Raw genomic sequence first — 26,259 nt, 5'->3', positions numbered from 1 at the left:
TAAGTAAGCATACATGTTCTCTTTAGACTTTACTGAATGATCTTTATGTGTTATTATATTTGTTCCTTCTCTCTCTTGCATTATTACCTTTTCCCCATACGGGACTATCCTTAACAGCACACAAATGAGCTGTATTTCTCCCATCTTAAGAAACAAAGGCAAAAACCCCATGAGGAACCTCTATTTCCCCCACAACTTCTAGCTACCCCATGTCTCTGCTCCTTTTACAGAGAAACCACTTTACAGTTCACTGCTCCACTTCCTCTTCTCCCATTTTCTCTCGAGCCCACTCAGCACGCGGCTAGTATAGCTCTTGTCAAGGTAACCAAAGATACAGACAACTGTTAATGTGAGGCCAAGCCTTGTTCTCTTTCCACAGTACCTGGTGCACAAAAAATGAGAGGCTGGTTGGTACAGATGAGATTCTTTAGAGAGGGCTCCTTCAGGGAAATAAGACTTGAACTGAGAACTACACAAGAGGTACAAGTTGAGCCTCCTCACTTTGACTCTTTGTGTGATGTGGGGAGATTATGGATTACCCAGGAATTAGAAGTAAAATTCAGTTATTCACTAAATGTCTTTGGGGAATATGCTAAGGACCAGGCACTGTTTCCAGGGCTGGGAATAGGGTAGAGGTGTAACATACCCAGTCCCTGCTCTCAGGAAGCATGAGGATCCTCTCATTTAGTGCAGAGAGACTGACAATAAACAAAGAAGCCTCTGCCATTCTTACCTCCAAAAACGCATCCTTTCCGTGTGCATCCAGCGCGGGGCAGCACTGGGTCATAGGTGAGCATCTTGGCTGATAGAGGAGCCCCTACCACTACACCGACCCTGTAGTTCATGCTGCAGGGTGCAAGGGCATCAATCTGAGTTGAGAATGAAGAAGACTGTTGTTTCTCATGTCTCATAATATGTCGTGGGCCTCAGAAATGCCATACATACTATTGCAGTTCCAGTAGTTCGTTTTGTTTCCAAGTCATGAAGTGACATTAGGCCCACATGCCTTTTTCTTTCTGCTTGCTTTTTTTTTTATTTCAAACTTTCTTTTTATTTGTTATTTATTTATTTATTTATGGCTGTATTGGGTCTTTGTTGCTGCACGCGGGCTTTCTCTAGTTGTGGTGAGTGGGGGCTACTCTTCGTTGTGGTGCGCGGGCTTCTCATTGCAGTGGCTTCTCTTGTTGTGGAGCACAGGCTCTAGGTGCGCTGGCTCAGTAGTTGTGGCTTATGGGCTCAGTAGTTGTGGTGCACGGACCTAGTTGCTCCACGGCATGTGGGATCTTCCCAGACCAGGGCTCGAACCCGTGTCCCCTGCATTGGCAGGCAGATTCTTAAGCACTGCGCCACCAGGGAAGTCCCTCTGCTTGCTTTAAAACACTCGCAACACAATTTTAGTCATGAATTAAACTCGTTCATACATTTGTCCTTTAAGGCAGAAAGTAGAAATTAATGTGGTCAGTGTTCATGGCATTTTCAGTTTACCATGGACCAAAATGCAGGGAGAAATTCCTATATTTTCAGACCAATATCACCACTTCAGATAAGGTTTGGAAAGCCATTTGAACTAAATCAAATTACCTATACTGAATCAATTAATCCAGTTTTTTTAAAGTTTAGTATGAAAATTAAATCAAATACCAAAATGTGGGACAAAGGAATCCCTTTCTTGGTTACATTTCTGAGACTAACCCCACATTTTCTGGTCATCCACCCATCCAGTCATTCATTAATAGTTTTTTTGAATACTTGGTAGGTTGTAGCAATAGATGTTGGCATTTTTCAGAGACCAATGTTCAATTAAGTATCATCTGAAATCAGTAGGCCATAGCAATCATTCAGTGTTGCATATGGCTGTGTAAACATGGTATTTGTTGCTATGGAATAATTCTAAGTGACACTAAGGAAGGGGAATGAAAACAGTGGTAAATTAAAGACTACTTGTTCCTAAAGTACCAAAAGTATTAGAGCGAATTTAGTCTCCTAGTCAATTGTGAGCAGAATTGACTTTGTCCCATATTTCCAAGTCTCCCTCCCTACCTTATCCCAGGCTGGGGCTTTCCAATCCAGGAGATCTGACCTGTTTCTCAGATTTAAATGGAAGTCTGGTGCTACTGACTGCCACAAGGGAGGCGTATTTTTAAAAGTTGAAGGCTCCTATTTTAAGAGAATTCAGAAAGGAGAAAGCAAACTCAGGTATAGAGTGAGAAGTTGGCTACATCGTGGTTTTGAGGAAAGAGACTGCCAAATTTGGAATAGTTCCTTTCGCCCCTGGATCTCCTCCTCCTCTGTCTCCAGAGAGTCACTTTGTGCTGGTTGACTTGCTAACGTTCAAGAGATGGAATCACTGTTGCCAAAAAAGCCATACATACAAAGTAGATTAACACTTAAACAATTTGCCTAGTTGGTTGACTCCCTCCCTGGCAGTCTGATCACATGAGAGTGGTATGATATGATATACTTTGGTCAAGCAGACCTGCACATAAGTTTTGCTTGACTTTTTAGGCACAAGTGCTTCATGATTACCAGGTATTTTGCCTAACAGGTAGTTGCTTTCAGTAAAGCTGTGGAAAATGAGTTTACCCTGTGCGTTCAAGGTAGTTTGGGTATTGTGTGGCTCCTCTAATCTTGGCTCTCACCGTAGTTTCAAGATGCCCAATAACTTCAAAACTGTAGCCCAGTATCGCCTGTCATTTCTTTTCTTTTTTATTTTAAATTAATTTTATTTAGTTAGTTTTGGCTGCTTTGGGTCTTCGTTGCTGCATGCAGGCTTTCTCTAGTTGTGACGAGCGGGGGCTACTCTTCATTGCAGTGTGCGGGCTTCTCATTGCGGTGGCTTCTCTTGTTGCGGAGCATGGGCTCTAGGTGCACTGGCTCAGTAGTTGTGGCTCACGGGCTCAGTAGTTGTGGCTCACGGGCTCAGTAGTTGTGGCTCATGGGCTTAGTTGCTCCATCGCATGTGGGATCTTCCCGGACCAGGGCTCAAACCCGTGTCCCCTGCATTGACAGGCGCTTCTTAACCACTGCGCCACCAAGGAAGCCTCGCCTGTCATTTCTGACAGCACCTCACTGATGGGCTTGGTGGAGTCCTTGGGGCTGATGCACTTAGTGGCTCTGACAGCCACGGCCTTTTCAAATTTGTCTTTGTTGAGGTCAATCCCAATGATCCTGGATGCACCAGCTGACTTACAGCCCATGATGACCAAAAGGCCAACTCTTCCCAGGCCAAAGGCCACACAAGTTGAACCACGGGTGACCTGTGGAGAGACAAGTTCCTGTAAATGTTAGACCTAGGGTTAAAATGTGAAACCTGCAAAGTATCTCCAATATTAGAACATAAAATTCAGAAGATCACTATGATGAGTTATTAGGACTGGATGACTTGTTCTCATGAGAATGCCACAAAGAGAGCTAGAAACAGCAGAATGTCTGAGAACAGAAAAGGAACAAAATCAGTATTTTGCAGATAAATGAAAACCTTTGATAAAAGGTTACATCATTCAGGCCTTTGTTGTGGGAGCTTTTGCAGCCTTTTTGGCCACCACCCATAACCTCATCCAACCTCATAACAGGATTAAATAAGCACTTGGATCTCTATTACTCTTCTACACAAAACCATGCTAAATCTGTTTTAGATTTGGTTTAACTAGCATTTTCTTAATAACCATAACTCTGAGTCATTTGTAAATAAATTGTTTTTTCATTGAAGTTGAATTTCCATGTTGCAATTAGATGATCCATGTGTAGCTCCAGGAAGGAAATGTAGTTAAATCAGTTGGGATATTTTTACCCTGTACTGTGCTATGTTAAAGAAGGTTCTAGCCAAAACTCACTTTCCTGCTAGTTTAGTCCTAATCCTTTTTCATAGCAGGGATCAGGGAGACCTGAAAACCAGGAAACCCACAAAAAGGGTATGGAACTTATTGTGATCATTTTTGTCTTGTTTTCCTTTCTTTTTTCTCCTCCCTCCCTTCTTCCCTTTCTTCCTTCCTTTTTTTTTTTTCTTTTTCTTTTTAACATGCAAAGGCTTATGTGTGAGCAGGGTGTGTTGTCATATGTCCTGATTCTCCAGTTTTGTCCTCCTCTGCAGGAATTACCTGAAAAAATAGCCTGTGTGTGGAGGTCTGTGTATGCATGTGTTTTGAAATGTCTGAATTTATAAGCAGATATTTAAGTGGGTACAAAGGTGCTGTAGTTTCAGCTATGGCATCCTAACCCCTCAGTTCATTTCCTGAATTTGGAGCTCTGAAGTTAGTGTGGCCATTCTCTCAAGTATCATTCAGTCATTCACTCATTTATGCAGCAAACTTTATTAATGGATTCTTTGTGGTCAGCATTTTATGTCAGAAACTAAACTGGGCGTTCTCTGTCTTTTCTACTAGTTTATCTGCTAGCTTTATTATCTAGATCTGAGATGGAATTTTTTTGTTGATGGTTGAATTCTAAATCTAGAATTTTATGATTCTAGCACTGTCTTCTGGGACCTCTTTCAGCCTTCCTTATTTAATCTCTAGAAAGATTAGGCTGTGATGGCCCTGAAGTGTGATATTTCTGACCACCAGGGAACTGTGCCTCTAAAGACTTCTCCCTAGGACTCCATCACCCATCTGGAAAGTTGTAATTTTTGACCTTCATGTCACCCTGACTCTAAGCCTTTAAGTGGATCATGGCCCCAGTCTCTTGCTAACTTCAGATGTCCCCCCACCTGAAAAACCAAAACCAAAACCAAAAAAACTTCTCTTCCTTCCCAACCTTCTTGTTCTACAGAATGGGAACTGGAGATTAATATCTATAGTGAATTATCCATATCATTATTATAGAAGAAAGTTATAGTCTAAAACAAGAATGTCAATTTTAGGTCACTTAAAATTTTTTATTATTTAAAATAATATTTTATTATTTTGTATTTTAAAATATAGTAAGCTTCCACTTTTTAGTATTATTTTTCTTTACTCTTCTGATTCCCTTCATGATCTTTAATAAATACTTAAATTTCACTATCCCAAAGAACCTTAGGACCTTAACCAGCTCTTGGGAGATAACTTTTGAGTCCTTGGAATATCCTGTCCACTAAGAGTGTCTTTGTACATCTGAGACATTGGGCTACTCCAGATGGTTTATGCTAACAGTGTGACTTACAGTGAATGCCTGTTTTCATATGTCTGGGGCTTTGATCCATCAGCTTAACTCCTGATGCTACTGGAGTCTGAGTAGCTGAGGTCAGTCCTGTGTGTGCTGTGTGCCTACATGACTGTTCCCACAATAGAAACCCTAAACACCAGACTTGGGTGAGCTTCCCTGGTTGGCAACACTTAATATGTGTTGTCACACATTGTTGCTGGGGGAATTAAGCTCTGTCCATGTGACCCCACTGGGAGAGGACAACTGAAAACTTGTACCTGGTCTCTCCTGGACTCTACCTTATGTGGCTTTTTCTTTTGCTGGTTTTAATCTGTATCCTTTCACTGTAACAAACTGTAGCTATGAGTATAATAACTGTTCTGAGTTTTATGAATCCTTTTAGTGAATCATCAAATCAAAAGAGCGTCTTGGGGGACACCAACACATCCTCATATTGTAAGTTTGACCTATTTTCAAATAGGCAAAGGCAAGAAAATGTGTTCATTCAAGTAATTTGCCTTAAGATATAGCTTCCAGTAAAAAATTATACCTAAAAGTAGAGAATGTCTTGGTTAATAATATATTAGCCAAGTACTAATATGGTACCAATATATCAAGTACAATAAAAAACTTAGAATACTAACATAAAACCATATCCAATGTCCCTTCTCTCACCTCTATCTTGGTAGAAAATTCTTAGTGGAAGGTCTCGAGGAATGTTCCAGCACCAAGATTTTCCAAAGAAATTTAAAAGCAAGTGGTTACTAACATATGTCATTGACATGTACATGCATGCTAATGTTATACATTCATAGATCTGAGACCTGTCTTGAACCTATGTCTGGGATAAATCTACTTCAACGCCCATATGTATATTTTCCACAAGCTCCTCACCTTTTTATTCTTCCACATATTTGGACATCCCTTTCCTTATTCATTCATACATCTCTTTTTTTCCAAATATTATTTATTAAGTCATTACTATGTCCAGGCTCCTTGCTAAGTACTGTAGTGAATAGAGACTTGGTCCATACCTTCTTGGAGCTTGTGGTCTAATGAAGACTAAAGGTGTAATAAGAATTTGAGATTTGGGACACATACTGTTAATGAAGCAATCATGTAGCCTTGAATAATGGAAGGAGGTTCCTGCTTAGATGGAGTAGACAGAAAAAAACAAACAAACAACTTCTTTGAGCAAGTGGGTTATCTTTAATCTGAGAATTATGTTAATGAAGCACCTACACAAGGGCTCAGTAGATGAGTGTTCCAGACAATCAGAATAGCTTGTGTAAATGTCTTCATGTAGGAACAGGCTTACAGATCTCAAGAGAGGTGAGTGAGTGTGAGTGGATCATAGTGGAGGAGATGAGATTGTTCCAAGTATGGAAGCTACTGAAGGAATTTTGGCAAAAAAGTAATGCAGACCAATTTATGTTTTATAAAATTCCTCTGGCTTGTAAATGGAGAATTATTGGAGATGGTCAAGAGGAGTAATGAAGACTACAGAAGGGAGGCCATTGCATCTGTCAGGATATGATGATGGTAGTGAGTTGAAGAAAATGGAAAGATTTAAAATATACCTTGTAGGTAAAATTAACAGGACTTGCTGCTGGATTGCATATAAGGTAATGGAGAGGGAAGATCAAGGATGAAGAAAATTTGAGTGAGCATAAATATGTTTGGGTGGTAGGGAGGAAGAAAATTAAGAATTCTGTTTTATACATATTCAGTTTGAGATACCTGTGAGACCTTCAAAGGGAGAGGTCAGGTAAGGAGTTGGACAAAAGAATTTGGGGTTCAGAGAGAGTTTGAGATATAAATTTGGAGTCAACTAACGTATACGTAATTTTTAAGACTTTGGAGTTGGATGAGACCACCACAGTATGGTGATTGCTTGTGGGAATGGTTTTACTATTTATGAACTGTGTGTTATTCTACTTACTTCTTTGATTCATTAAGAATGACATAAATTGAATCCAAATAATCACTCTTAAATATGCATTCATGTTTTCATACTATATGCCAGCCATTATAGGTTGAATTGTGTCCCCATGCCCAAACCTGCAATTTCATATGTTAAAGTCTTAATCTCCAGTACCTCAGAATGTGATCTTATTTGAAGATAGGGCCTTTGCAGATGTAATCAAGTTAAAATAAGGTAATTAGGTGGGCCCTAATCCAATATAATTGGTGTCCTTATAAAAAGGGGGAATTTGGACAAAAAAGACTGGCATAGAAGGAAGGTGATATGAAGAGACATAGAGAGAAGACAGCCAAGGAGAAAGGCCTGGAACAGATCTTTCACTCACAGCCCTCAGAAGGAACAAATCCTGCCGACCCTTTGATTTCAGTCTTCTACTTTCCAGAATGTGAGACAATAAATTTGTGTTGTTTAAGCCCCCTAGTCTATGGTATTCTGCTACAACAGCCCTAATAAACTGACAAACCAGCATTGATATTTGTTTTGTGAAACAAAAGATTAATTTTATTTTATTTATTTTTTTAACATCTTTATTGGAATGTAATTGTGTGTTACTTTCGGCTGTATAACAGAGTGAATCAGCTATACGTATACATGTATCCCCATATCTCCCCCCTCCTGCGTCTCCCTCCCACCCTCCCTATCCCACCCCTCTAGGTGGTCACAAAGCACCGAGCTCATCTCCCTGTGCTATGCGGCTGCTTCCCACTAGCTATCTATTTTACGTTTGGTAGTGTATATATGTCCATGCCACTCACTCATTTGGTCCCAGCTTACCCTTCCCCTTCCCTGTGTTCTCAAGTCCATTCTCTATGTCTGCATTCCTGTCCTGCCCCTAGGTTCTTCAAAACCATTTGTTTTTGTCTTTTTTTAGATTCCATATATATGTGTTAGCATATGGTATTTGTTTTTCTTTTTCTGACTTACTTCATGCTGTATGATAGTCTCTAGGTCCATCCACCTCACTACAAGCAACTCAATTTCGTTTCTTTTTATGGCTGAGTAACATTCCATTGTATATATGTGCCACATCTTCTTTATCCATTCATTTGTCGATGGACACTTAGGTTGCTTCCATGTCCTGGCTGTTGTAAATAGAGCTGCAGTGAACGTTGTGGTACATGACTTTTTTTAAAGTATGGTTTTCTAAGGGTATATGCCCAGTAGTGGGATTGCTGGGTCATATGATAGTTCTGTTTTTAGTTTTTTAAGGAACCTCCATACTGTTCTCTGTAGTGGCTGTATGAATTTACATTCCCACCAACAGTGCAAGAGTGTTCCCTTTTCTCCACACCCTCTCCAGCATTTATTGTTTGTAGATATTTTGATGATGGCCATTCTGACTGGTGTGAGGTGATACCTCATTGTAGTTTTGATTTGCATTTCTCTAATGATTAGTGATGTTGAGCATCCTTTCATTTGTTTGTTGGCAATCTGTATATCTTCTTTGGAGAAATGTCTGTTTAGGTCTTCTGCCCATTTTTGGATTGGGTTGTTTGTTTTTTGTATATTGAGCTGCGTGAGCTGATTGTATATTTTTGAGATTAATCCTTTGTCAGTTGCTTCATTTGCAAATATTTTCTCCCATTCTGAGGGTTGTCTTTTCGTCTTATTTATAGTTTCCTTTGCTGTGCAAAAGCTTTGAAGTTTCATTAGGTCCCATTTGTTTATTTTTGTTTTTATATCCATTACTCTAGGAGGTGGGTCAAAAAGGATCTTGTGCTGATTTACGTCCAAGAGTGCTCTTCCTATGTTTTCCTCTAAGAGTTTTATAGTGTCTGGTCTTACATTTAGGTCTTTAATCCATTTTGAGTTTACTTTTGTGTTAGGTGTTAGGGATTGTTCTAATTTCATTCTTTTCCATGTAGCTGTCCAGTTTTCCCAGCACCACTTATTGAAGAGGCTGTCTTTTCTCCATTATATATTCTTGCCTCCTTTATCAAAGATGGTGACCATATGTGCGTGGGTTTATCTCTGGGCTTTCTATCCTGTTCCATTGATCTATATTTCTGTTTTTGTGCCAGCACCGTACTGTCTTGATTACTGTAGCTTTGTAGTATAGTCTGAAGTCAGGGAGCCTGATTCCTCTAGCTCTGTTATTCTTTCTCAGGATTGCTTTGGCTATTCGGGGTCTTTTGTGTTTCCATACAAATTGTGAATTTTTTTGTACTAGTCCTGTGAAAAATGCCATTGGTACTTTGATAGGGATTGCATTGAATCTGTAGATTACTTTGGGTAGTATAGTCATTTTCACAATGTTGATTCTTCCAACCCAAGAACATGGTATATCTCTCCACCTGTTTGTGTTGTCTTTAATTTCTTTCATCAGTGTCTTATAGTTTTCTGCATACAGGTCTTTTGTCTCCTTAGGTAGGTTTATTCCAAGGTATTTTATTCTTTTTGTTGCAGTGGTAAGTGGGAGTGCTTATTTAGAAATAAAATTTCGAATCTGAATTTTTTCTTCCAGTTGATTTGCCATTGTGTAGAAACAGTCTGTACATGAGATGTTTTCAAAAGCGTTTTTCCCAAAATGCTTCAGTTTTTCAAAAAAAATTATTTAAAAAATAAAAAAGAAGGAACTAGCCCACCCTGCTGCTTACCTTGCCAGTTTTAATAGCAGTCCCATATCCAGTAGAAAATCCACATCCAATTCAACAGACTTTCTCAGGATGAGCTTCATCATCGATCTTAGCAACAGAAGTTTCATCCACCACTGTGTACTCAGTAAATGTACTAGTGCTCGTGAAGTGATAGACTGGTTTGCCCCTGCACGTAAATCTGGTGGTGCCATCAGCCAGGACTCCATGACCAGTAACGCTATTTGATACATCAAACGCTCATATTAATTCAATTCAAAACTTAGCACAGGAACAACTAAATGGCATTAGAGAAAAGTGACTGAAACCTACTCACTCCTTACACAGAGGTTGACATCTGGGTCGCGACAAGCATTGCATTCTCTACACTGAGGCAGAAAGACGGGGATGACTGTCACCTAGAGGGAAAACATCATGATATAAGGTGTTGGTAATTAACATTAAAGGCTGAAATAGATGAATGTGAATTGAGCCCATGCCACATGCAAGAATTTCTTAAAAGTAGAGACATACCTTGGAGATATTGCAGTTTTGGTTCTAGAGCATCACAATAAAGTGAGTCACAAATTTTTTGGTTTTCCAGTGCATGTAAAAATTATGTTTACACTATACTGTAGTCTATTAAGTATGCAATAGCATTGTGTTTAAAAAAACAATCTACATACCTTAATTAAAAAAGAATGCTATTGGAAAAAATGGCACTGATAGACTTGCTTGACGCAGGGTTGCCACAAACTCAATTTGTAAAAAAAATTCCACTTTGAAGCACAATAAAGCAAAGTGCAATAAAACAAGGTATGCCTGTATTCTAAAGTTTACAAGCACCATCAAATTTGCTTGCTAAAAGTTGAGATTTTGCCAAATTAAACTTCACTCTATATAATCCATTCTCCTTGTATTCTCTTATCCTCCTAAATTCATTAAGGCTCCTCTAATAATTCCTAGTTGTGCTATTTCCTTTGATAGGACAGTCAACCCTACTTATCTCAGACTTGTGACTTGACATTTACACACCTGGTTTCACCATAGTGACTCCTTCTCCAATGCTCTCCACAACCCCAGTGGCTTCATGTCCCACAGTCACTGGAAACTTAGACACTATTGTTCCTTTTGTCATGTGCTCATTTTTCCAACAGATTCCCGTGGCCAAAGTCTGGGTTCAGAGAAAAGAACATTGCACCAACCAGCAAACGGGTCATTTTACAGTTGGGAGAATATTTATCTCTCTCTTGAAAAGATTATAATTGTTTAATCAGTATGATTGTCTCATATAATAGTGTTGACTCTTAGGAGATTCTGAGCCGAATATCAACCATCAGACCAAAATCTCTCTCTTTAAGGGACTTCCCTGGTGGCACGGTGGTTAAGAATCTGCCTGCCAATGCAGGGGACATGGGTTCGGTCCCTGGTCCGGGAAGATCCCACATGCCATGGAGCAATTAAGCCCATGCGCCACAACTACTGAGCCTGTGCTCTACAGCCCGCAAGCCACAACTACCGAGCCCGCATGCCACAACTACTGAAGCCTGTGTGCCTAGTGCCTGTGCTCCACAACAAGAGAATCCACAGCAATGAGAAGCCCATGTACCACAATGAAGAGTAGACCCCGCTCGCCGCAACTAGAGAAAAGCCTGTGTGCAGCAAGGAATACCCTTAACAACTTAAAAAAAAAAATCTCTCTTTAAGGAATTTATAGTATTGCTGCCTCTGGCCTTTTTTGAATCTCAGTGCCTTTTTGAAGTAAATTGATGCTCTTGTGAGGGAACTATAAGGCAGATGTTACCATGCAGCCAGCACAAAAGTAGACTTTTACAGTTAGTTCCTCCTCTTGATGAAAGGTAGAGGGAATGGTGTGTAAGAAGAGAAGTGAGCAAAACTGTACTGTTACTACAGTGCTCAGGTAACAGGAGATGGTCAAAGAAAGATAGACGGCAATGCCTACTCAACAAGCTGGTGTTCAAACTAATGGTTAGGCTCTGTTCAAAGGAGTGTGGGAAATCCTCCAGGAAGGGAAATCCAGGAAGCTGTCATTTCTCCAGGCACAAATGAGTTCCTCATTCTTTGTGAAAAGTAATCTCAATACTATCTGATACATTAGTCATAATTATTAACTATTTTTATCAAACACTGTGTCAATAAAAATTCAACAAATTAAAGTTATAATAGAGCAGATTAGCAGGGTTGTTTTTTAATCAATAAGTCATTAATTTTATATTCAGTATGACCAGATCCTTATCAAATAAAAAAAAAACCAGTATGAGAACTAATAACCAAAATTTGGGAAGTATCTCCTTATTTAAGAATCCAACCTCACAACAGTGATATACTCAAAGTAGGTATGATAGCATTTTAGACTTATGTACTCTCAGGCTCATTACCTTACTACAAACTTCTTTAGCCTTTGATGGGGCAACTTCTGTTTCCTCAACGGAAAAGGAATTCTTCTGTTCCCATAGCATAGCTGCTTTACATTTAATAACCTAAGAAATTGGTGAGAGTTATAATGGGTCCTAATTATGTCTTTACAGTTACAGACTCTCCAAATAATATAAATCTGGGCAGAAGATCCCTAGAGATCATCTTATGTACACCCGTGTTTGATATATGAGAAATGCAGCCCGGAGACACTAAATAATGGATCCATGGGCACACAGCAAATGGGAAGCAGGGCTGGCCTAGAACTGAGGTACACCCTTTCCAGCCCTTTGCTTTTGCTGCCTGTGGTCACATAATATTTTATTAAGCTAGGGTTTTTTTTGGCTACAATTTCAAAGTTACAAAATGTCATCTGTGTATCACTTATTCACAAAAGCGAATTTATAAAACAGAAAATGTTGTTGATTTATCTGCAAGAATCTAAGCCAGTATTTAATTGTTGTATAATCAGGTAGCCATGGTGAAGAAATTAGAAATTGGCTTGGTTAGAGATAAAGGGAACCATGAACGTCATGAAATGTATAGACTGAATTCCTGGATGACTCAATTTGTGTCTTTGCATCTCTGAATCCTTTTTTGCACCCAGCACAGTTCTTGCAGCTTAGGGGTCTAGATAGGCAAGGTGAAGCTTCTCATCCTATAGAAGTGGAAACTAAGGGGTGGAGATCCTCAGTGAGTAGACTCCAGCTGTTCAGTTGGTTTTGGTATAGTTATTCAATTAAGTAATTTTGCTGGCATTATTGAAATCAGTGAGGGGTGGAGGGAGAGATAGAGAGAGAGAGGGAGAAGGAGACAGGGAGAGATTTTTCTTGTTTTCCCATCCTCAAATCTGTCTAGGAATCGTATAAAATATTTTAATTAATTTGTTCAGATACAAAATGAGTTCTCTCTCATCTTACTTGTCGACTAACATACCACTCCTAGAGATCTCCTTTAGATGGATGGTTACATGGCTCTTTTGCAAGTGATTTAAGTGTGAGAAATGATATGCTGGAAATAAATGGGAGGCTGAAAGCCATCAGTGACTTTAACATTCACCCTCTGCCTCTGCAAGGCAAATGTCATGGGTCACAGTGCAATGTGGGCCAATCTCAAAGTTAGAAATCTCACACCACAATTCCACACAAGTTCCTGCTGGAATAGTTGAGATTTAAAGTCAAAACTATTTTATCGATAAGTAAAGATAAAAATATCAAATATATGGAGAATGGAGGAAATTTTATGCTTGAGGATGATAGAAAAAGTCATAAAGGAAACATCTAAGAATGAAAATTTTGTGTGTTGAGAAACAGTAAATAAATCTTCCAAATGTAAGTAATTCAAGCAAGTAGTCTGAGGGAAAAAGCTTAAAGCAAAAATGACGAGTTAACATTTTTGATATATACAATGCATAAGCGAATTGATAGGGAAAGCATTAAAACTTCCACTACCTCTTCTGCCCTCCCACATATTTTACTCATACCTGGAGATACACGCAAAAGAACATAAGACGAAAATACAAATTAGTAAATATGTAGTGAAGTGTTTGTTTTCCTTGGTTATAAATTTTTTTTTTTAATAAAAGTAATGAGATAATTCTCTGTTAGGTCGATAATGATTTTTTTTGTTTGTTTGTGTTTTGCGGTACACGGGCCTCTCACTGTTGTGGCCTCTCCCATTGCGGAGCACAGGCTCCGGACGCGCAGGCTCAGCGGCCGTGGCTCACAGGCTCAGCCGCTCCGCGGCATGTGGGATCTTCCCGGACCGGGGCACGAACCCGTGTCCCCTGCATCGGCAGGCGGACTCTCAACCACTGCGCCACCAGGGAAGCCCCGATAATGATTTTTTACTTACGTATTGTCAAAGGGGTGGTGAAATGGGCAGTGTCATTCATGTCAACACCTTTGGAAAATAATTTTCAGTATACATCAGGATACTAAAATGGTTCTTTTTTCCTGTGGGTGGTTACATTTTGTTTAGCAACTTAATTGAGATATCTTTGCCATATAAAAATTGTATATGTTTAAGGAATATAACTTGATGTTTTGATATATGTATACATTGTGAAAAGATCACCACAATCAAGCTAAATAACTTATCCATTACCTCTACCTAGTTACTATTGTGTTTTCATGTGTTTGTTCATGTATGTGTGTTAAGGTTTAATTTAAGATCTGTCCTCTCAGCAAATTTCAAGTATACAATATTGTTAACTATCATCACTATGCTATACATTAAATCTCCAGAATTCATCTTATATAACTAAAACTTTGTACCCTACTTAAGAATATTTTGACACTTTCACCAGGTAATTCCATTTAAAAAAACCTAACTTAAGGAAATTGTAAATTCAGAAAAATATTAGTATATATTAGAGGTCATGACAGCACTAGTTATAAAGGGAAATATGTAAACAGTATGTGTAAACAAATATGTAGATAATAATAGAGAAATGAGTAAATGAACTGTAAATCTAGAAATTAGACATTTAAAAAGTTTATAAATTGTTATAAATTTGGAAAATGCTTATATTAAGTTGGAAAAATAGGATAAAAATATTTATATATTGTACGAGTACAGCTACATAAAATATGGATGGAAAAATCAATGGTAGTCTGTAAGATATAAGACAATTGTTGATTTTTTCTTCTCATATTTTCTGATTATCCAAATTTTCTGGAATGATTATTGTTACGGGCTGGATTGTGTTCCCCCAAAATTCACATGTTGAAATCCTGACCCCCAGTACTTTGGAATGTCTGTATTTGGAGATAGGGTCTTTTTAGAGGTTAAAACAAGGTCATTTGGGTGGTCCTTAATCCAATATGATTGGTTTCTTTATAAACAGAGGAGATTAGGACACAGATATATACAGAGATAAGACCATGTGAAAACACAGAGAGTAGATGGCCATTTGCAAGCCAAAAGAGAGGTTTCAGAAGTTACTTCCAGCACCTTGATCTCAGACTTCCAGCTTCCAGAACTGTGAGAGAATTAATTTCTGTTGTTTAAGCCATCCATTCTGTGGTACTTTGTCATGGCAGCCCTAGCAACTAAACAATCATCTTTTACTTTTTTAATGAAAAAGAAAACATTTATTATAAAAGAGAAAAAGCAATCCCCAGTGTAAAGAGAATCCCTCCTTTCCTGTGATTCAACTGAAACCCTAAAGCAACTTGGGCAATATAGAACTCTAATGCAAACCACACTATTGCATGCATATCTCTATATCAAAATAGTATAGCTTTTATGCTATATCTTAAATTATATACTGTATCATTAATTTTAACTGGAAACTGCTGCCTTTAGGTTACAGAGTTCTCCATCGTTGGAAATATTCTAATAATGGCTAGATATCCACTTTATAGAGGTAGCACAACTAGAACTCAAGCATCTGTTGGTTGGATGGAGTTGCAAATTTTTAAGATTCCTTCCAACTCTAAGAGTCATTAATTTCTATGGGTAGAGTTGCTAGCTTCTAAAGTCCAAAATTAATTCCCTGATTGAGCTAGTTTTGCTGGGTCCTTGACCCAAACTAGAATGCTTTTATTCTAGTTCTATTCCATTCCAGGAAGAATTATTTTCAAATTCTAACATCATAGGGCCTCCTCACTTTGTCCACATCACCCAGACTTCAAGTGTCATCTTCATTTTTCCAAAACCTTAAGGTAGGCTAAATGCAAAGTTGTTTTAAACAAAAACAAACAAACAAATGAAAGCACCTAACACTATAAACAATTGGCATACCCATTTCAAGCAAGCAACTATACTGACCAACCTGCAAATGAAAAAAGTGCCAAAACTATTTCTAAGTTAATGCCAACTCTGTTTTAAAAGAATAAACAGGGCTTCCCTGGTGGCGCAGTGGTTGAGAGTCCGCCTGCCGATGCAGGGGACACGGGTTCGTGCCCTGGTCCGGGAAGATCCCACATGCCGCATGAGCGGCTGGGCCCGTGAGCCATGGCCGCTGAGCCTGCGCGTCCGGAGCCTGTGCTCCGCAACGGGAGAGGCCACAGCAGTGAGAGGCCCGCGTACCGCAAAAAAAAAAAAAAAAAAAAAAAAAAGAATAAACATACTTTACCTACAATGCATTCTTGGTTTTTAAAGATTTTTTTAACTTGTATTTTGATGAAAACTGTACCATTAAGAAATCTTAAAAGCATGATACTTTCTTGTCCACTTTGCATTCCAGAATTAGCATTTTTCCATTGTCAACAGCAGGAAAATCTTTTCTAACTGCTGAGAATGAGACCTTGGTTACCCTATGAACTACAGAAGTGAATGTAATGCATGCTATTGAAAGTCAATTTATGGAAACATTTTGCTTACCAGCGCAAATGCCCAGCCATCCTGAAATTAAATTATTAATAATGTCAATAGAAACCACATTTCTCCATTTTCCCCCACTGTCTTACTGAAAAACCTTAATACGCTGTTTTATCCTGTTCCTATTGGCATTCTCTGAAACTCCAACCCAGTGTCCCCCCCACCAAGTGTATGCTTGCTCAACGGGCATTTAATTCCCCAAGAAATAACCCCAAGTATTTAATTACGTTAAGGTATTCCAAGTTTTAACAATCAGTCCCACATTATTAGATCATAATGAGGATACAGAAACGTTCTGCTTATTTTTCCATTAGTGCCCATCCTGTCTTTCTCTTCATTCTGTTTATTAGTAAACAGAGACTTTTTCTGCCTGATGTTTGGCTCCGTCTGCTGTAAATAACAGCGTCTTGTGCCTTCAGTTAAATAGTCTGGCTCAAAAGTTCCACCTTTAGCGATGACTCATAGCCTTCAAGACTTTCCAATAGCTCATGAACCCCACCATTTGCAGATCAAGTTGTGAAAAGCAATACAGTAACTTATAATGATCAAACCATGGGTAGAGCTCTAACAAGACAGGATAATCAAACCTACTGAAAATGACTGAAAGCTTTCTTATCCACCTTATATCTGAGAATATAAAAACATGTCAGGTTAGTTCAGGTCAACACAACTCAGTAAAAATGTACTGTATGCTTCTTTAGCTGCTCTGCAAGGCGCAGCTGATTTTAGGCATGTGTGTGTGTGTAGTTATTGATGCTCTCCTTCATGCCACAAAGACATGATGTAGTTTGTGGAAAACATGTAATTAAACATAAATGAAAATAAGGCCAAGAAAATGTAAACAAATTGGAATAGAAGGTCAAAATTTGGAAAGAGGAGTTGGGGGTATATAGAACATAGGTATGGATAACTATAGTTTATAGATATTTGGGGGATAGTAAGATATGTAAAACTTGTTAGCTCTGCACGTAGACAGATTATGGTCTGAACCCAAATCACCGTTACATACACGGCTGTCTCATACAGTTGTACAGGTTGTGCATGGCACAAAGGCACGCAGTGCAGAGCAAAAGTCCACCCTGTATTACTGGCTCTCAGATGCCAAAGGGCTTTTATTTGGGCAAGTGCTTCACTCTTCTGAAGTAGCTGTTTAAATACTTCAAGCCACTATTTCTTAAAATAAGATGCACTGATCCTGGAATCTCCTGGATCTACTGACTGTATTGATAGGAGAGTGTCCAGGATGAATTTTATTGTTTACACTATTTGGGGGTGCACTGGCAGACTTACCACCAAGTAAATTTATTCTACACAAAGGACGTTTTACTCTTGTGGAGTCAATCAGTGGAGCAGGTTTTCTAAGTCTTCAAAGCTGTTCAGATCATGAAATATTTTTTCAGACAACAGATATGAACAAAACTTTCTTTTGAAAACCTGGTATAAGCTTTGCCCACACATATCTCTCTCAATGCAATATAGTAAGTGTTGTAGGTCCAACAACCTATAACCTAAAACCTATATGCCTAATTCAGAATTAGCAGTAAGAAGGACCTTGTTTATCCATTCTATATGTAATAGGTTACATCTGCTAACCTCAACCTCCCAATCCATCCCTCCCACACCTCCCCTCCCCCTTGGCAAGCATAAGTCTTTTCTCTATGTCTGTGAGTGTGTTTCTGTTTCATAGATAGGTTCATTTGTGCCATATTTTAGATTCCACATATAAGTGATATGTTGTATTTGTCTTTCTGTTTCGGACTTAACTTCACTTAGTATGATAATCTCTAGGTCCATCCATGTTGCTGCAAATGGCATTATTTCATTCTTTTTTATGGCTGAATAATACTCCATTCTATATATGGACCACATCTTTTTTTATTATTTATCTACTTATGTGTCTGCTTCAGGTCTTAGTTGCAGCATGCGGGATCGTCATTGTGGCATGCAGGGTCTTTTGTTGCAGTGTGCAAGTTCTCTCTAGTTGTGGTGTGAAAGCTCAGTAATTGCGGCACGCAGGCTCTCAATTTGTGGCATGCAGACTCTAGAGCACGCAGGTTCAGTAGTTCCCCTGAGGCATGTGGGATCTTAATTCCCCAGCCACGGATAGAACCCATGTCCCCTGCATTGGGAGGCAGATTCTTAACCACTGGACCACCAGGGAAGTCCCTGGACCACATCTTCTTTATCCATTCATCTGTTAATGGACATTTAGGTTGTTTCCATGTCTCGGGTATTGTGAATAGTGCTGCTATGAACATGGGGTGCATGTATCTTTTTGAATTATAGTGTTGTCTGGATATGTGCCCAGGAGTGGGATTGCTAATATTATTTTAGAAAAGAACAGGAAAAAAAATAAAGTCCATGAGAAAAGAAAATAGAATTAGCAATTAGAATTAGTCATTCTAACTCACTGGCTAAATTAAATCCACCAGGTAAAAGCACTACCAGTCGATCAGCCTTGACTGTGAACACCATTTTTTTAGCAGCAAAACACTGAAGAAACCCAGCATATCTTACAGGTATTATCAGATAGAGTTAAGCAGGTGTGGACCGAACAGCTATTTTGAGTTTTCATTTTCAAACCAAAGAAACCAAAATTTATCTCAGCAACAAATAGTTGTTTACTTATGAACAAAGGCAAAAGAGTACCAATATGGGTGGTATCGGCACAAACAAAAAAGTACTCATTTGGTAAACTCCTTCATAAGGCCTTGACACAATCTTATAGCACCTAATCTAAAAAATAAAATTTAAGAGAAAATAGTGTGTCCAATAAGGTTTAATATCTATATAAATCTTTATGGCCCTAATCCCTTCTCCAGGATAATTGATTGGATGTTAAAATGTCAAAAACTGAAATTTGGAAAGTAACCTATTAAAAAAAAAAAGTTGAGATAAAAATGTTCATGGTCATGTTGCATGATATAGCATGTAGTTAGTCCTGATTTTTGGTTTAGAGAAGTTACCAGCTGAATCTCCCCTGTAAACCCTTTTTACAGTGTTTCTGTGACATTCTGGGGCCAAGTCTCTCAGGGTACTGTATCTCCAAAATGCTGTGAGCCTGGTTCCACTCCAGAGTTTCCAAGAGCCTCTAAAGAAGGGTGCTGATCTCAAAGTAGCCATGCAATTCCGATTTGCTTGGGACAGGGTACAGGGGACCTGGAAGAACTTTGAGATGCGCTGCGGGAATATGGGCTTTGGAGTCAGATACACCTGATTCAGGGTCTGGAGCCTTGCTTGAGTATGTACGACCTCAATACCACATTTGTAAAATGGGAGTAATAATAACACATTATGTGTCAAAGATTAGCAGTGAGGATCAAAAGCACTTCCTATACTGCCTGTTTCATAATTAGTAGAAAATATCATTGTTATTAACTTGGTTCCCACTGGTAACCAAGGGTTTAAATTTTTAAAATATTTAAAATGTAACCACTTGGGGCAAAATGACCCAGAGTCCAGGCTCAGTAAAAACTGTCTTGTTGAGATCCACTGTGTGTTCCCAGAAGCCTCTAGAATTTCCTAAGAGTTTGGGGCTAAGAATCTTCTGAATCTAGAGGTGCTACCAGATATTTACATGGAAACAAAGAGGCAGAATATTATCCATATGGGGGGTGACCAACCGTCCTGGTTTGCTCATGACTGAGGGGGTTTCCAAGTCACGGGCTTTTCAGTGCTAAAGCCAGGACACCTTATAGCACCTGATCTAAGAAATAAAATGGAGCTGAGCTGGTCACCCTCTGGTGCTGTGATGTGAGTGTGTGTGGTGGACAGGGTCACGTTAGCTTCACGTTGTCAGCCCTCCTCTCTCACAGCTCTGATCCCTCACTCTCAGTAACAGCCTTCTAGCACAGACCCCAGCCAGGACTCACATCACCCAGTCTCATAATGACAGCAGGGGAGTGAAAATACTTAGTGGAGTCAGGAGAGCAAGGTTTGACTGTCACCTCTAGCAGTGACTGGTAAGTGCTCATGAAAAGACACTAAATGCTCTGATTTTCACAATGAGAGGAAATTATACTGACTTCAGGGCTTGTTGTGAAGGCGAAGTGAAGTAGTGTGTGTAGAAGTGCCCATTAAACTGTCGAACACTCAGTAAATGAAAATTACAGTCAGTGATACCCCTAAGGTTAAGAAAGTAAGAAAAGAGCCTTTGTGTGCACAGGGAAATGGACCTCCATTTATTGCTGAATCATTCTTAATAGCAGAAATAGTTACGCAATTGTAGTACCCAATGGCATACAACTGCTAGTCACTAGAATCACAGTGACTTTTGTTCTGCCTTAGCAAACCAAACCTTAAGTGTGGAGTTTTACTCTGATCTTTGTTTTTTCAAACACTCCAAGCTCAGGTGGTAAGGCAAACAACCAGCTGCAAGCTGAAACTCATCCTTTAATCTTTCCGCTATGCCAAGCCATGCCAGGATGGGGCCAAGCTGGAAAGCAGGGTTGAGATGGGGTTTCTGCAGCTGCACCCTGACAGGTGAAGATTTTGCTAATCCTTTTTCAGGCGTGCTGTGCCAGTTTGCAGAACTGCTGTGTGAGATTATGCTTGGCAGTTTCAAAACTTTTCTTCTCCATGCAAACCCTGCCCAGGAAAAGAATCCAGAGCAGATTTTTCATTATAAGGCAAGGGCTTCACATCTGCTCCACATAAACTCTCCATTGTGCTCAGCTCACCAGCCGAGCGTGCTGGTTGATGAGAATTTCCGTTCAAGGAGATCAGGAATTGTGGAAAAAGTATAAATCCAAGTTGTTTTGTGCCCCTCTTGAGCTCCCCTTAAGAAAAAACAGAACAGTTAGGGAAATTGGTTTTGCCATGTATCTGGCTAAGGACAAGTTGAAAATAATTTCAAGGCACCAAGGTCCGGCAGTTCTTCATTACTGCCATGGGTCTAGGGATTGTTTCTTGCAGAAGACAAGCCACAAACCATCACAACAATGGGAAGCGTGCTGCCTAAGGACCAGAAGCCAGGATCATGGCCTTGAAAGGAGGCAAAGATGGCTCTGGATGCGCTGCATGGCCGTAAGTCAGGTTCATTGATTTGTTCTCGCTTTGCTTCCAGAGTTCCCCTCAGGACTTGTCTGGGTAAAACATGGAGTAAGATTCCAGAATGTTAGCACCAGAGGTAGACGCAGACCACTTCTCCGTTGCAAAAGTCCACTCCATATTCAGAGGGAACTCTCTTCCTGGCACAATGAGAATGTAGCACTCAGAGTGAATCAGCTATTTCCGTGCCTGCTGCTCCGCCCAGCCTCGCTTTGTGTTTTTTTTGTTCTTTTGTTTGTTTTGCGGTACACGGGTTTCTCACCGTTGTGGCCTCTCCCGTTGCGGAGCACAGGCTCCGGACGCGCAAGCTCAGCGGCCGTGGCTCACGGGCCCAGCCGCTCCGCGGCATGTGGGATCTTCCCGGACCGGGGCATGAACCTGTGTCCCCTGCATCGGCAGGTGGACTCTCAACCACTGCGCCACCAGGGAAGCCCTCTCCTTGTGTTTTACATTATCAGTTAAGATGGTTAGAGAGTAGATCCAGGGGAATGTTGAATCCTGTCTCCATGGGATGCTGTGGTGTGACGAGGTTATCTTTGGTCTAGAAACTTCTCAGCTTTGCAAGTTCAAGAACTTGATTTTATTAGTATGCCTAAGTTTGATTAGACTCTGAAGGCTGATTCACGTGAATCACACCCATGAAGAATCGATAAACTAGATACCAATTTATAATTTTATAATATATTAATTTATAATGCTTGCCACTATAACTTTGAATAGATTCTGCACGAGGAACATAATGGACAGATGTAATATTCAGAATAGTTATCAAACCTGAAAGGCATGGGCACCAATTAATCAGAATGGGTCCACAATCCATTAGAATAGATGCCAGATGGCTTGCTATTTTAGGGCATATTAGGGAGATAGCCCTGGAAATAGGGGCAAAAGTTAATATTTAAGTAACCCTACTACCTGCCAGATACTAACATATGATCAATTTACGTGGACTTTTTAAATTGAAAACTTACAATGACGCTTTGAGGAAGGCATTAACAAAACTGGTTATCGAAGATTTCAGATAACCTGCCCTTGGTCCCACAGGTAGTACAGTAGTCTGGTTTTACACACAGGTGTATGTGTACCATACTGCAAAGGGAAATTCTGCCCTGGTACATGCAGAACTGTGGCCCTGATTTTCTTTTCTGGTCCAAGGAATGACAGTATGTGACACGATGGAGCCGCATGGCAATTCTCACTGACGACAAGACCCAGGGTTGCATAACATGCAAAAGCTAGTGGCTAAATGAAGTCTGAGCTATAATCCTGTGGGGGAGGACTAAACTGAGAACAAGTCTGCACTTGCCCTGGATTATTTCAAAACAAAAAACTTCTAACTTAAAAATAAACGGTTTAATTATGCCCCAAATATAGTGCATTTTATTTTCCTAATTAAAAATCAACACAGTCTAATAAAGGGTTTGCTTTTGATGCTGGCGATGTCACTCCCTTTAATACTTCGGACCTCATCTTGGAAGCTTAATTTGGACACTCATGTAGGAATTTTCTGAAACATTTCAGTGCTTTGTGGAAAGAGAGAAACAGAATATTTTATATCAGAATATGCTTGAAAATCAGAGCTATGGCCACATTTCTGCCAACATGAAAGAAGGAGAGGAGATGGCCTCCTTGGCATCTGAAGTGACAGTCTTCAGCAATGCCCAGGGGCTCTTCCCTTCCCTATTTTTTTTTCTTTTTTTTTTTGAATCCCGGTTCAAAAAGCCCAACCTGAGGTCATGCTAAAGCACAGCCACTCTGTAAATGCAGATTCTGCTTCTTCCCTCTCTCCATCTACCCCAGTAGAGATGTGAAGGTCAACAAAACAAACTGGGTGGATCTAAAATTATTCATCAGAATAAACAAATTATTAACTTTTTCAAGTGCACCATGGGGTTGGAATAGTTCCTTTTAAAGAGAAAAATGAGATAAGACCAAGCAACATAATTTTTTTATATTTAAATGATCCATTATAAAAACTTAATGATTCATCTAAAAAATATTTACTATATTTTTTTCTTCCCATCTTTTTAGGTCTTTCTAGATAAAATGATTGGCTTATACATACTCAGTTTGGTTCATTTTCAGTGTTTTAGAGTGAAAAAAAAATCATAGGTTTTGAAGTTAGAGACTGAGCTTGGCCAGGTACTAGCCATATACTTTGACCAAGTTACCACATTTTTCAGAGCCCCAGTAAATGAGGCATGTCTTTGAAGGGGTGTTTTAAAGTTAGAAGAAGATAATGTAATTAAAATGCACATTGTAATAGGTACTTGCCAGGATAATTTTATTTTTGATTGCTAATCATTATTTTGGAGTGTAATACTTTTCATTTTTCAACCCAGATGTCTACAGACATATTTTAAGTTCATACAAATCTTCTGGGTATCACCTGTTTGCTCCCCAAGGTTCCCTCTCTACCCTGCTCTGTCCTCAGGGAAGGCTAACTGGATACATTGATGGACTCTCTTGCCTTCTGGCTGGGTTTTGGCCAAGGGCGGATCGTAGGTAGAAGAAGAGGTAAAGAGTCGGGTTGAGGATTTATTTCCCAGGTGCTTCTCTGTGGGTCCCTGTAGCAAAGGCCACAGCCGCTGTCAGGGGCCCTCTCTGTGCAGCTCTGTCTCTCTCCTGGTTCCAGTAAATGCTCCCTCTCCCACCTCCCAACACCCCGAGCCCCCCTTACTCACTCCAGGGTACTAGACCACTTCTTGTTTGTTGCTTTTTAAAAATCCTGTCCACAGCCTTACCATCTATTAAACTCTTCTCAATAATTCAGCTTGGAGGTAGCATCTATTTCCTGCTAGATCTAGAAATTATACAATAGTTATCACACTTCCACTAGTATTGCTTCCAAGCTTCATAAGATTTTGTTTATATTACATATATATGTGTATAGTTGTCAATCAGGTTCTTCCACGAGGCTTTCCATCATAGCTAACAGAAATGTGTTCTGGAGGAGGTTTGGCTGAACAGAAGCTTTGGTTTCAAACAACTGGGTTCTGGTCACAATTCTGCCATTTCTAAGCTCTATCCAAGACTTCTCTGTAAGACTCAATTCTTTCATCTGTGAAATAAGGATAATAGTTTCTGTCTCATAGGATAGTTAGAATACATGTAATTGTTAAATTAATGTCAGCTGTTAAGAATAAAAAAAGGATGCCCAGCTGATCATAAACGAGCAGCTGAGCTTTGTCAAGTCTGCCTTCAGTACTGTAACATTTCAGGCCAAGGTGGAAGTACTGAAATCAGGCCTTGTGTGAACCCAGTGTGAACAGGGGACAGGGCAGCTGAGTGCTGTAGGAACAGTCTGCACCCTCTGGCTACAGAGCAGATCTTGCTGGAGGCCTGGCTCCACAGCGATTTTGTTTTCCTCCCGTGACTCTGCATCACCCTACCAGGAAAGGCTTTTTAAAACGAATTGCAGGTACTATTTCAGAGCTCCAGAATTTTTACAGACCTACTCAGGTGCTTCTGATATCCAGCCTGGGCTCTGAGCCTTACCCCAAGGGGCAAGATACTATCCCGGGCAGAGGTCACCCTGTGCTACACCCTGTGGCCCTCCTCTGCTCCACAGCCAGCCAGGGACCAATCTGATCAGCCTTCAAAGAAAGCGAATACTTAGAAAATCTTAGGGCTAGGATGCTAACATTTGCCCTAGGATTACCAGCCATAGATTAGACGTATGAGCTGTTTTTCCCAACTTGGATACAGAGTCCTAGTGCCAGATATTAATAAGCTCAGTATTCTCTGGGGGAAACTCTTGACTTTTGACAGACTTTTGACAAGGTCTGTTACTGTCCAGGTCCTTCAGGGTTATTGCAACTACCCAAACTGCAACTTTTCTGGAAGCACCATGGCTGTCACTGCTGGGAGCTTTGCTGTGCTTTCTCCAGGCCAGTGCATGGTCCAGCCAAAAGAGTCTGGCAGTGCCCTTTGTTCTCATCAACTCCCTACCTGTCCTATGTATTCTTTTATTCACTCATGCATTCAGTAAATATTTATTGTGCTATCACAGAGGGTGGATTCTACCCATATATATGGAAAGCCTCCTGGGAAAAAAAAATCCCCAAGTAATTCATTGGTACACCCATTGAGAATCGTGTTTCTAAATGTAGTCAGCCTGAAGTAATAACTTGAGTCAATGGTAGCTCACATTTCTGTAAGGCAGTTTTGTAGAAATTATTTTAATTGTTCATTCTGTTTATCCAAGAGGTAGAATGTCAAATCCACTAGTGAAAGCAATCTACTGGTGGAAGCAGATGTTCCAATTTATCAAGAGTATCTTTTTGAAAGGGCTATACGTAAGTCTTCATTGAGTTTTACCTTCTAAAGGGTTTATTAGTTTAGGAAACTGACCACAGCAGTTGCTGCCTCCATTCTGGCTCTTCATGCTCTAGCTGACCTGGACACAGCCAAGTCTGTGGATGGCATGTTGCCGCCACCTAGTGGTGAACATGGAACTTTAACCTTGTGACTGGAATAAAAATCTCTTTGAGGGAATTGGTAGAGTTGGAGTAGCAACATCAGTTTGAAAACAATCTTGAATCCCCTCTTGCCCTCAAACAAACAAAAAACCCACCCAACCACCCTGATATATTTCTTCGACAAGTTTAGGTATTCTCTAACTTTTTTTAAAAGGGCACACCAACGCTCATTTCCCCCCTTTTCTCTATTCACACACTACAGTAATTTTTCCTTCATTAAACAAAAAGTCAGAAATAAACTATCACCCTAACCTCTCAATATCTGTGAAATATCTAATGTGGATATGCA

At 39.8% G+C, this 26,259-nt stretch overlaps 1 protein-coding gene across 1 annotated transcript in view; it reads right to left on the bottom strand.

The window, feature by feature from the left end:
- LOC116754009 (all-trans-retinol dehydrogenase [NAD(+)] ADH7-like) overlaps nucleotides 1-25,876 on the bottom strand; it is a 28,169-nt gene extending 2,293 nt beyond the window's left edge. Inside the window, 11 exon segments of the mRNA XM_032632013.1 lie at nucleotides 734-869; nucleotides 2,640-2,687; nucleotides 3,033-3,257; nucleotides 9,703-9,919; nucleotides 10,012-10,097; nucleotides 10,712-10,852; nucleotides 12,078-12,181; nucleotides 16,746-16,886; nucleotides 20,779-21,027; nucleotides 21,120-21,218; nucleotides 25,810-25,876. Coding sequence (XP_032487904.1) covers nucleotides 734-869; nucleotides 2,640-2,687; nucleotides 3,033-3,257; nucleotides 9,703-9,919; nucleotides 10,012-10,097; nucleotides 10,712-10,852; nucleotides 12,078-12,181; nucleotides 16,746-16,886; nucleotides 20,779-21,027; nucleotides 21,120-21,218; nucleotides 25,810-25,876 — 1,513 coding nt within the window.
- Nucleotides 25,877-26,259: the final 383 nt, after the last annotated feature.

Source organism: Phocoena sinus, chromosome 5 (assembly GCF_008692025.1).
Source record: "Phocoena sinus isolate mPhoSin1 chromosome 5, mPhoSin1.pri, whole genome shotgun sequence".
NCBI classification, from domain to species: Eukaryota; Metazoa; Chordata; class Mammalia; order Artiodactyla; family Phocoenidae; genus Phocoena; species Phocoena sinus.
Note: the sequence above shows the minus strand (reverse complement) of the source record. Positions and strands in the feature narration are given on the sequence as shown.